General features: G+C 54.4%; 2 protein-coding genes across 2 annotated transcripts in view; one reads left to right on the forward strand and one right to left on the reverse strand.

Annotated features, from left to right (window-relative positions):
- Positions 1–5,327: 5,327 nt before the first annotated feature.
- TNNC1 (troponin C1, slow skeletal and cardiac type) lies at positions 5,328–8,317 on the reverse strand. Its single transcript, XM_024746449.1, has 6 exons — positions 8,268–8,317; positions 6,743–6,773; positions 6,375–6,521; positions 5,980–6,094; positions 5,618–5,754; positions 5,328–5,535 (listed from the first exon to the last, which is right to left on the reverse strand). Exons 1-6 carry the CDS (start codon positions 8,289–8,291, stop codon positions 5,504–5,506), a joined length of 486 nt encoding a protein of 161 aa, XP_024602217.1. The 5' UTR covers positions 8,292–8,317; the 3' UTR covers positions 5,328–5,503.
- A 476-nt stretch (positions 8,318–8,793) lies between these two features.
- Positions 8,794–11,476, forward strand: part of NISCH (nischarin) — a 40,892-nt gene continuing 38,209 nt past the window's right edge. The window contains exons 1-3 of the mRNA XM_024746313.1: positions 8,794–8,887; positions 9,431–9,450; positions 9,570–9,806. Of these exons, the coding sequence (XP_024602081.1) occupies positions 8,794–8,887; positions 9,431–9,450; positions 9,570–9,806 (351 nt within the window). The remainder of the gene's footprint in view (positions 8,888–9,430; positions 9,451–9,569; positions 9,807–11,476) is intronic.

Below are 11,476 nucleotides of genomic sequence, written 5' to 3' on the forward strand. Positions count from 1 at the left end.
ATTGCCTATCTCCACTTCATTTAGTTGTTTTTCTGGGGTTTCATCTCATTCCTTCATCTGGTACATAGCCCTCTGCCTTTTCATATTGTCTATCTTTCTGTGAATGTGGTTTTTGTTCCACAGGCTGCTGGATTGTAGTTCTTCATGCTCTGTTGTCTGCCCTCTGGTAGATGAAGCTATCTGCATGTATGTTTTCAAATTAGAGTTTTCCATCTTTTCCAGGTATGTGCCCAGGATTGGGATTGCTGGATCATATGGTAACTATTTTTAGTTTTCTAAGGAACTTCCATACTATTTTCCATAGTGGCTGCACCAATTTACATTTCCACCAACAGTGTAGAAGAGTTCCCTTTTCTTCACACCCTCTCCAGCATTTATTATTTGTAGACTTAAAAAAATTTTTTTTGTGGTTGGAGTATAGCTGATTTACAATGTTGTGTTAGTTTCTGCTGTACAGAAACTACCACTTATACATATATCCACTCTTTTTTAGATTCTTTTCCCATATAGGTCATTACAGAGTATTAAGAAGAGTTCTCTTTGGGCTTCCCTGGTGCCGCAGTGGTTGAGAGTCCGCCTGCCGATGCAGGGGACGGGGGTTCGTGCCGCTGGGCCTGCTCGTCCAGAGCCTGTGCTCTGCAACGAGAGAGGCCACAACAGTGAGAGGCCCGCGAACTGCAAAAGAAAAAAAGAAGAAGAGTTCTCTTTGCTATACAGTAGGTCCTCATTAGTTATCTATTTTATATATAGTAGTGTGTATATGTCAACCCCAATCTTCCAGTTTATCCGTCCCCCATCCCACTTTCCCCCCAGTAACCATAAGTTTGTTTTCTACATCTGTGGCTCTATTTCTGTTTTGTAAATAAGTTCATTTGTATCATTTTTTAGATTCCCCCTATAAGTGATATCATATGATATTTGTCTTTCTCTGTTTGACTTACTTAACTATGACAATCACTGGGTTCATCCATGTTGCTGCAAATGGCATTATTTCGTTCTTTCTTTATGGCTAAGTAATATTCCCTTGTATACATGTACCACTATTTGTAGACTTTTTTTTTTTATTTTCCGGTACGCGGGCCTCTCTCACTGTCGTGGCCTCTCCCGTTGTGGAGCACAGGCTCCGGCCGCGCAGGCTCAGCGGCCATGGCTCACGGGCCCAGCCGCTCCGCGGCATGTGGGATCTTCCTGGACCGGGGCACGAACCTGTGTCCCCTGCGTTGGCAGGTGGACTCTCAACAACTGCGCCACCAGGGAAGCCCTGTAGACTTTTTTTTTTTTTTCCTGTAGACTTTTTGATGATGACCATTCTGACCAGTGTGAGGTGGTACCTCATTGTAGTCTTGATTTTCATTTCTCTAATATAGTGATGTTTCACATCTTTTCATGTGCCTGTTGGCCATCTGTATGTCTTCCTCAGAGAAATTTCTATTTAGGTCTCCTGCCCATTTTTTAAAAAAATAATTTTATTTTATTATTATTTTTAAAATTTATTCATTTATTTATTTTAGGCTGCATTGGGTTTTTATAGTGCACAGGCTTTCTCTAGCTGTGGCGAGTGGGGGCTACTCTTCACCGTGGTGCGCAGGCTTCTAATTGCGGTGGCTTCTCTTGTTGCGGAGTATGGCCTCTAGGCATGTGGGCTTCAGTAGTTGTGGCACGTGGGCTCAGTAGTTGTGGCATGTGGGCTTAGTTGCTCCGTGGCATGTGGGATCTTCCCGGACCAGGGCTCAAACCCATGACCCCTGCATTGGCAGGCAGATTCTTAACCACTGTGCCACCAGGGAAGCCCCCTCTGCCCATTTTTTTTTTTTAAATATAAAATGAAATTTTATTTTCTCCCGATCTCTAGAGAGAAAGTGGCACCACTTCAAGAGAGACACAATTCAATCCTTTAAAACTCCGGTCTTAATCTAGCATCACGCTGTAATAGAATAATTCTTCCTGGGGGTAAATGGAAGCATGCTTTAAGGTCCCAGCTTATAATTATTTTACCATTAGAAGCATAGCCATATTTCGAAAACCTGGTGTTTACTGTTCTGATCTATTTGCTTCACTCCCAGCCATCAGCGGGTTCCCACTTAGAGTGATGAGCCTGGAGGGAAATGAAGGCCTTTCTAAGAACTAATAAAAAATCATCTCTTCTGCAAGTGGTGTTTATATTATGTTTGCCATCGTTTGCTGGAAGACACTCTAGGAACTGCCTATTTTTTGATTTTTTTTTAATATTGAGTCGTAAGAGCTATTTGTATACTTTGGAAATTAAGCCCTTGTTGGTCGTGTCGTTTGCAAATTTTTTCTCCCACTCTGTAGGTTGTCTTTTTGTTTTATTTATGGTTTCCTTTGCTGTGCAAAAGCTTATAAATTTGATTAGGTCCCATTTGTTTATTTTTTTTTAATGTTTATTTATTTATTTATTTGGCTGCGCCAGGTCTTAGTTGCGGCATGTGGGCTCTTAGTCGCGGTCTGCGATTTCCTGACCAGGGATCAAACCCAGGCCCCCTGCGTTGGGAGCGTAGATTCTGAACCACTGGGCCACCAGGGAAGTCCCCCCATTTGTTTATTTTTGCTTTTATTTCTTTTGCCCTGGGAGACTGATTTGAGAAAATATTGCTACTACTTATGTCAGAGAATGTTTTGCCTATGTTCTCTTCTAGGACTTTCATGGTGTCATGTCTTATTTTTATGTCTTTAAGCCATTTTGAGTTTATTGTTGTGTTTGGTGTGAGGGAGTGTTCTAACTTCATTGATTTACATGCATCTAGTGCTTGCTTCTGGTGGAGGAAATCAAGGGGGGCTTCATGGAGGAAGCACTATCTAGGCAAAGGATGACACAGCCCAGAAGAAATGGAGAGGACTGAACAGAGCAAAACAGTCAGAACTGGGTGATGCATGTGGGGGGAGCGCAATGGCATGTGCTAGTGGGAACTTGTCAGCCCTTGGCTGTATACATGTGTGATGTGTACTGTCATGCACCATGTGCCCCCAGGTGGACATACAAAGAAAGGGACACAGCCCAGCCTCTCCCAGCTAGAATTCTGGGGTGGAAATGCCTGGAAGGAATGGATGTCCTCAGTTCCTCCTCCACCAACCTAATTCTGGAACAGAGATATTGGGAAAATCTCACAGGACTTCCCACCTGTGGACCCCTTCTTTAAGGCACCAGCCAGCCGCCCCCCTTATACTTTGTAGCTGGCCCAGTCATCCTCCTGTTTTGTTCACAGAGGGCTCGACTCTTGGGGCTTTCCTTTTCTCCTTCCCTGATCCCGTCAGCATCCCATACCCCCTGGGAACCCCTGGCTTCTGCAGTCCTTGTCCTCCTCCCCCCACCTCAGCCACCCATCTTCCAAGTCACCACCAATGAGGACGTGACCTTCATCATCTCCATTCAGAACGTTCCTCCTCTTATAGCACCTTGTGCTCAGCATCTCCCCTGCCACAATTCTTCCCTCCCTGCCTCAAGACCCCCTTTCTCCTTGCCCAGTTTGGGTCCAGTCCCAGAGCTATAACCAGGCCCTTGACACACTCCTGGAGACCCTAGCTGCTCACCCTGTGCAGCTCTACCCCACATCTTGCTTTAACCTTTCTCCAGCTTCACTAGGTTGCTCCCATCAGCATACAGGCCACTCCCTGACCCTCCTTCTTAAATGAACTTCCTTGAACTCCACATCTCCCCTCAGCTCCAGCTCAACTCTCTGTTCCCTGATCCCTTGCAAAACTTCACCAGTATTGTCCACATTTGCCATCTCCCCTTTACCTTGCCTCATTCCTTTGGCCCTTTTTAGTTGAGCTCCCATTCCACCATTCCAGTGAAACCCTTGTGGCCAGGTGGCCAAGGCCTTGGGGCCTCCTATTTCCCCAGCTTCAGGGCCATCAGCTGTCTTCAATGCCTCTTTCCTTCCCTCCTGGGTCCTTGGGCCCTTTGCTCACTCAGGTTCTCTCCTACCCCACCAGCCTCATCTCCTCTCCAGTCCCCATTCTAGCACTATGTTGGTTTCCTCACTGCACTCATCTCCCTCTTTGTCTTCCTGAGTTGACTATAAATTCCACAAAATTAGGGACTGGGCCTCACTCTGAAGGGTCTCAGCATTCAGCCAGCACTGGACACATAGTAGGGGTGTGACTAAACCCTGGAATGGTACACTGGCTTGTGGTGCCACCCAATGTAGCCTTGCCTCCTCTCTTGAGACGTCATTTCTGGGTGTACATGTAGGTCCTTGAGTTTTCCAGCTCCCGAGGGCAGGACTGAGGGGACCTTTCTCCTCTCTCCGACCCCAGATCTCTCCAGGAACCAGGCAGCTCTGGCCTCCACTGAGGCATCTTCAGAATTCCAAGACTGTCTCCGGAATGCTGGGCCTCTCTGGGGAACGCGAAGTCTGGGGCACAGGTGGGGAGGCTGTGGAGTGGCTGGGCGGAGTATGGACAGCTGCTGACCTTCTGGCTGGAGCCTAGGTGCTGTGGCAGCTGTCCCTCTTGCAAGCACCACTGCTGACACCTCCACTTCCTTGCAGCCCCCCATCTACCCAAAGCCAGTTTCACTGTTCTGGCTGTAGCTCTGGCCTGGGTGCACCCAGTAAGCTGAGAGCCACAAGGCCCCATGCCTCTATTCCCTGCCAGGGAGGGAAAGTGGGTTGCTGGAGCCGTGAGGTTTGCGGGAACTGGAAATCATGCCCATCAGACTCTGTTCCATCAGACAGAGTCCTCGGCTGGGAGCCAGGTGGCTCTGCTCTCTCCCAGACTCACTGGATGAACTTGACAGGCCCCTGAGTCTCTCTGGGCCCCAGGGTCCTTACCTGTCAAATGGGCAAGGGGAGTAGACGATATGCCCCTCGGTCCCGGGGAGTCAACGTCGCTGGCAGGAAATCCAAGTGAGCGGGCAGATGGACTGGAGCTACAGGCCCGCAGAGCCCCCACAGAGCCCTGCTTCTCCCCAACCAGAAGCGAGAGGGAGCCATGGCAGCCGTGCCAAGTGGCATCCAGGGCCTAGCCTGGTGCTGAGTGATTGCCCTCTCCAAGTATAGGACCCCTCAGCTGCCAACTGGCTGACTAAAGCCATGGCCCCCAGGAGCCTGTGAAATGCAGATACCTGGGCCACGACAGACTCCAGGTGTGGAATTGCTGGAGACGGGGCCTGGGTACCAGCAGTTATAGAAAGGAGCCAGGTGGGTATGGAGCATGGTAGTCTCTGATCTAACCTAACCCCTCCTGCAGAAGATGGGGTGCAAGGGTGGTTAGAGCACAGATTCTGGGACAGGGACAGAAATGGTCAGGGCAGGAATCCACCCTAGTGAAGATTAGGGAATGAAAGCCAGACACCAGGCCTCCAGGGAGCAGGGCTTTATTTGAATTCCCTAGGACAGGGCTGGGGGAGGTAGTCAGGGAGGGCCCGTGGTCAAGGACACACCCAAGTTCACATCCTGGGGACCCTAGCCCCCTGCCCCTAACCCCAGGGCCCGGCTGGAGTTGGAAGTTGGCACAGGCAGCTCTGGGAGAAGGTCGGTGTCTACTCCACCCCCTTCATGAATTCCAGGAACTCTGTGAGAGAGGGGCAGGCATAGGTCAGAGGTCGGGGCTGGGCAGGGCATGGGCACTGGGGATTCAGCACACCCCTACTCACCGTCATAGTCAATGCGGCCATCGTTGTTCTTGTCACCATCCTTCATGAGCTCCTCAATGTCGTCCTCTGTGATGGTCTCACCCGTAGCCTGAAGCATGATCTTCAGCTCCTCCAGGTCGATGTAGCCGTCAGCGTTTCTGCCAGTTGGGTGAGGGGGGCCTCAGAGTCCATGGTAGGGGCAGGGGGAGGGGAAGAAGCAGCCCTGCCCAAGACCCCAGGAAGTAAGGAAGAACCACTGGGAGATGGGGCATCCCATCCCTCATTGCACAGAACGGGAGACTGAGGCCTCGAGGTCACAAGACTGTCCCCCTCTGCCCAGTTCCACTAGGGTCAGGGGCAGAGGTCAAGGGTCACACACTCACTTGTCAAACATGCGGAAGAGGTCAGAAAGCTCCTCCTCAGACTTTCCTTTGCTGTCATCCTTCATGCACCGAACCATCATGACCAAGAACTCATCAAAGTCCACTGTGCCGCTGCCTGGGGGGGTGGGCAGCACAGCCGTTGGAGAGCAACGGTCAGAATGGCTGGCACTGCCCTTGACACTAGACCCCACTGTTCTCACTGCATCCTCATAGCAACTCTGTGAGACAAGTGTGGTCATTGTGCCCATTTTATAGATGATATGGCCAAGGCTCAGAGAGGCTAAACAGCTCCTTTAAGGGCACAGAGTAATAAGTGGCAGAGCCAGGATGTAGGTCCCCAGAGAGTTGGGGGCACTATGGGTCCGGGGCGGGGGCAGGGGGGCAAAGGGGCTCACCATCCTCATCCACCTCGTCAATCATCTCCTGCAGCTCCTCAGGTGTGGGGTTCTGCCCCAGCATCCTCATCACTTTGCCCAGCTCCTTGGTGCTGATGCAGCCATCCTCAGCGCCCAGCACGAAGATGTCAAAGGCTGCCTTGAACTCTGTGTCCAATAGGAGGGGAGGGGAAACAGAGCAGCCGGGGCTCAGCAGCCAAGAACCTGGAAGGCCAGACCCCTAGGGCCACCTGCTAACCTGCCCACTTCCCTCTGAGACCTCTGAGGTCACAGGGAGAGGGACCCCAGCCTCTGGCCTCCAGCCTGGGGTCCTCATGCTCCCCCAGCCCGGCTCTGCTGTTCCCCCACATGCGTGTTGGGGTACTCACCATTTTTCTGCTCTTCTGTCAGCTGCTCTACCTAGAGAGGAAAAGCGGTCTCAGGACCCAGGCTCAGGCCTTAACTGCTGTCGAGGAAACCAACCCATTCCACAGGTGGGAAGACTGAAACCCGGAAGAGGCAGGCCATTCCCAGGTCACAGAGTAGAGGCCTCAGTTCTCCCTCCTAGCCCCCAGAATCCTGAGGTGACCCAGCTGGCCTCACTGAGACTGGGCTCAGGGCCAGGGTGACAGGTGGGCACCCCCTCCAGGACTAAGGTGACCCTGAGTAACAATAGTCAGTGACCACTCAACGCCCTTTCGCCCCCACCCCCCACCGAAACCCAAGCTGGGTGGCCTGAGAGAGAGACAGCTGTCCCTCAGGTTGGGACAATAAAACCAGTGTGGGGGTGGGCAAAGCCACCCACTGTAACCTGACCGGGGTGGCCACTGGGCTATTTTTAACAGGGGACAAAGTTAAACCTGGTGATTGTTCTGGGGACTCTGGCATGCAGGGGTGGGGCAGCATTATCTGGCCCCCTGGCCTGCTGGTGCCTCAGGAGCCAAAATTAGTCCCTGGCTCTGCCAGGCCTTGTATGGGCACAGGGTGGAGGGCTGGTGTCCCCCTCCCAGCTCCACGGACTCCTGCAGGATAGGCAGGGGCACCCCCATAGCCAGCCATAGCCCTTCCCTGCCCAGGAATGGGGCCACATTTCCCAGGGCTGAGGGAGGGGTTCCCTTTTGGACAGCTGTCTGTGTCAGATGCCCTTGTCTCTGCGCTGGGGGTAGGTCAGCAACACGCCCCATCCCGAGATAGAATAGCATCTGAAGCCCCTCAGTGGCCCCAGCAGGGACTTGGGGTGACCTGACCACCCCCTAGCCCTTACCCCTGGCTAAGCCACTGAGCCCTGAGCCTGCCAGGCCAGATGCGGGCTGGGGCCCCAGTGCTCTGCTCCTTCTTCCCTGTCACTCCCTGCCTGCCCCAAACTTCAAAGCCCCTTCTTCAGCTCAGTATTCTGGCTCTGCAGCCCCCTTCTCACAACCCCTGTCCCACCCTCCACAGCATCTTCAGCCAGTCAAGGGACTGGAGGGGGTGGGGGATTGGGAGTGTGTGAGAAGCAGAATGTGAGGGACAGAGATGGGGGGCAGGGAAACAGCGACAGAGCCTCAGAGGAAGAGCCTGGGAGGAACAAAGAGACAGAAAGAGACTGGGAAAGTGACCAGAGACACAAACGCAGAGAGATGTGGCTGGGAGACAATAACACAGACTATAGATGTCTGGAGACAGGTCTAGACTTGTTGCAAAAGCTTCGACATCCTCTTCCACCACCCTGCACCGCTCCCACAGACCCTAAACTCACCCCTTCCACACCCGGGAACACCAGACCCACAGTCCCCTTGAAGGCCTGGGCTGAAAGTATGTGGGTCCTCTCCTGGGTCCCCACCACCTCCTGGGGGTGACCTTGCACCCCATCCCGAGCTGAATGAGCCCCCAGTGCGCCAACCCACCCCAGCCCTGCCCAGACCCATCCCTCACCGCAGCCTTGTAGATGTCATCCATACTGGCGGCTCACAGGGCAGGCTGCTGGGGTTGCCAGCAGCCCTGGGCTTAAATAGCCCTGCCCCATCTCATTCCCCGCCCAGCCCACCCCTGCCTGCAGTATCCTCCACTCCCTCCCCCCGGCTCTGGTGATCTCACACTGGCCTGAGTCCTGTGTCCTCTGCCCAGGGCAAGGAGCCGATGAAGGGCTACAAGGACCAGGTCTCTTTTCCTCTGTCCCCCATTCCCCCAGGGGACTCTCTGGAAAGGTTTTAACGAGTGAAAACGTGAGCCCAGGACAGGACAGGAGCTCCAGTGTCGTGGGCCTCTGGCCAGGCCCCTATACACATTAGCTCAACTCCTATCCAACCAGGGGGGTGGGTGAGACTCCTGGGAGGGTGGAGACTTGCTCAACGTCTGTCTGACTTGGTAGCTCCTGCCTTAAGTTAAACCTCTCTGGAGTAGGGGCAGCAGTATACAAGAAGAGGCTGGGAGTGTAGGACCGGGCCAAGAGAAGCCTCGAATGCCAAGCTCAGAGTATGGTGCTGTGGAACTGGTGGAGAAGGAAGGCACTGACCTACCTCAGGAGAGTGTGGTCTGGAGCCCTTCTGCCAAGGGTGCCAGAGGAGCCATGCCCAAGACCTCTCATCTCCCCAGGGAGAAAAGTACTAGCTCTAGGCTTGACTGCACTCAATCAGTCATTCAACAAATATTGATACACCAACAGATGCCCCATCTGTGTAAGACTCTCCCCCTCCAGTTCCGTTACCACCTCTCTTTTCTAGACCTGGGTCTTCCCCTGAGTTAGGGCTGCTTCTCTGTGCTTCCCCTTTCCAGTACTGTAATTCCTGGGTCCAGGATCAGGCTGTTGCCCCCTCATTTTGAGCTCTGGTAGGACTCCATCTGGGGGTCTTGTGCCAGATGGCCAGCACATATCCCTTCCTTCCACCTAACCCTTCACCTCCTTCACACAGAGCCTACACCAGTTCCCTGCCCTGCCTGACATGCATTGCATGGATTAACCCACTCAATTCACTAGAAACCCATGTGACAGAGATCTCCGAGTCGGAGAGGTTAAGAAATAGCCCAGAGTTATTCTGTCCCGCTCGGGCTCCAGGCACAGATCAGATCTTCTCTCTCAACCCTCTCGTGCCCTCCAGGGAATAAGCCCAAGAGCCAGGTGAGATGTGGTTACTGTCTCTTATCTGGAGAGGGAAACTGAGGCCAGGCGTGGCAGTGACTTGCTTCGGGTAGCCTGGAAGGTGCGGGGCCATCGCACCTCCCTTCCTGGGCACCTAGCGGCAGTGCCCAGAGCAGTCCCCGCATAGGCCCTCAGCTTCTCCCACGCCGCAAAGAGCGCGGCAGGCGGCGCCACGCAGGTACCGGTTACGCAAGAGGACAGTCCCCGGCGTCCTGCGCACGCGCGCCGCTGGCGGCTGCTGTCAATTACGCGCGAAGGGGGGAGTGACCGAGCGGGAGGCCGAGCCGGCCAAGGAGGCGCGCGTCGTGGGCTCTGAGCTCGTGGACACGTATACGGTGTGCTGGGGGCTTGGGCGCCCGAACTGGGGGTGACGGCTGGAACCCGGAGCCTGAGTCGGGGGTGTTGGGGAGGGCGTCTGAGCCCCGCAACTGGGGAGCTGGGGGTAGGCGGGCTGCGATTTTGAGGAGGGGGCCTGGGATGGCGGAATCTGGGGAAGGGGCCTGGGCCGCGCAGCTCCGGAAAGAGGGTCTTTGGGTGGGGCCCAGGGAGGGGGCTTGGGAAGGGTACGCGTTTAGAAAAGGAGGCTAGGGTTGAGGAGAATCAGGGGATAAAGGGGGTCTGCGGAAGAGGGGAGTCAGGTTGAGGCGGAGGCCCCTCTAGATCCTCTAGGCCTGGAGGGGCGCCGGCCTGGGAGGACGTGACAGGGTGTCCCGGAGGAGGGGGATTAAGGAGTGGGGGATTTGATGGATGGAATCAGGGGAAAGGGTCAGGGCGCTGCAGGCTGTGAAGAAGTAGAGGGGGCGGGGCCTTGATTTGGGGGAGCCTAGGGGTTGCAGTTGAGATTTGCTCAAAAAGTAAAGGAGGGATCTGGGGCCTTCGCGCTGAGGCAGAGACAAGAATGGGGGAGGGGTGGGGCGCAGACACCGGGAACTGAGAGGGTGGCTCAGGGCTGAGAGGCCGAGACCCAGGAACCTTAGGGCTCTTCGAGGCTTTAGAGTGTGCGGGAGAGTTGGGGCAGCGTACCGCCCACGCACGCTTCAAGGCTGTGGGGGAGATGGAGGACAGAAAATGGGGGCAGTTGCGGACTGTGAAGGAGTTGGAGGCCCTCCGGGGTCTGGATGGGGTTGGGCACCAGGCCTGTGGGCCTCGGAGGCTGCCTAGCAGGGACTGGCCCCAAGGTGCGGGCATCCTGAGCACCTCCCAGCCTCCTGTCCTTTGTTCTCGGAGGGTGGGGGGGGGGCTTTGGCCCTGCCTTCACCCCACCTCCTTGGCCCTCATCCTAACCCTCCTCCTGAGGGTCATTTTTCTGGCTCTTTCTCCTTTCCTGGGCGGGAAGAGGGGGAGGGAAGCTGCCCGGCTGTGGAGAGGGGCTGGGGGCGGACCCTGGAGCAACAGGCCGGCCCGGGAGAAATGGCTGCTCCTCCAGGGAGGCTTCAGCAGAGTTGATTATTTTCTCCTCCCCCTTCCCTGCGTCCTTCAGAGAGGGGCGGGACCTTAGGACCAGGGGGCCTCATCCAGGTGAGGGTTGAGGTCTCTGAGCTGTTGGCTGGTTGGCCGTCACGCGTGCACTGCATGTAGCTGGAGGGTTGCTCCAAAAAGCCTCCGCATTGCACAGGGCTGAGTCCCTCCTGTGAATGGGTGTGGGGGGAGGTGGTGATCCAGGCGGACTGGACGGTACCTTTTCGTGTCCTTTTGTCCGGGTATGCTGGTTTGAGTATTATTAACACACCTACCTTTGGTTGAACGCTTGCTATATGTCAGGCCCTTTACAAAGCATTTGGCGTGCATTACCTTTGATTCTTAAACCTAGCAGATTTTAAGCTGGAGGAACTGAGGCTCGGGACAACTTAAGGCTCCCAGTCACTTATATAAGTGACATAAATAACCCATAGCCAGGAAATGGCAGAACCAGATTTTGAACACAGGTCTTCCTTGACTATACGGCCTGTTCCCTTCTGATAGGGCTTAATTGTCCATCACTGCTTCCCCCCACCACCCCCCCCCC

This window comes from Neophocaena asiaeorientalis, unplaced genomic scaffold (genome assembly GCF_003031525.2).
Source record: "Neophocaena asiaeorientalis asiaeorientalis breed wild unplaced genomic scaffold, Neophocaena_asiaeorientalis_V1.1 scaffold251, whole genome shotgun sequence".
Taxonomy (NCBI): domain Eukaryota; kingdom Metazoa; phylum Chordata; class Mammalia; order Artiodactyla; family Phocoenidae; genus Neophocaena; species Neophocaena asiaeorientalis.

What these genes read in the sequence shown, in the direction of transcription:
- TNNC1 (XM_024746449.1), bottom strand. Translation starts at nt 8,291, where the DNA reads ATGGATGACATCTACAAGGCTGCG. An exon ending in CTCTTCCGCATGTTTGACAA is followed by an intron (nt 5,755 to 5,979) that starts GTGAGTGTGTGA and finishes CCCAACTGGCAG; the next exon opens with AAACGCTGACGGCTACATCG. An exon ending in TGGCCGCATTGACTATGACG is followed by an intron (nt 5,536 to 5,617) that starts GTGAGTAGGGGT and finishes CCTCTCTCACAG; the next exon opens with AGTTCCTGGAATTCATGAAG.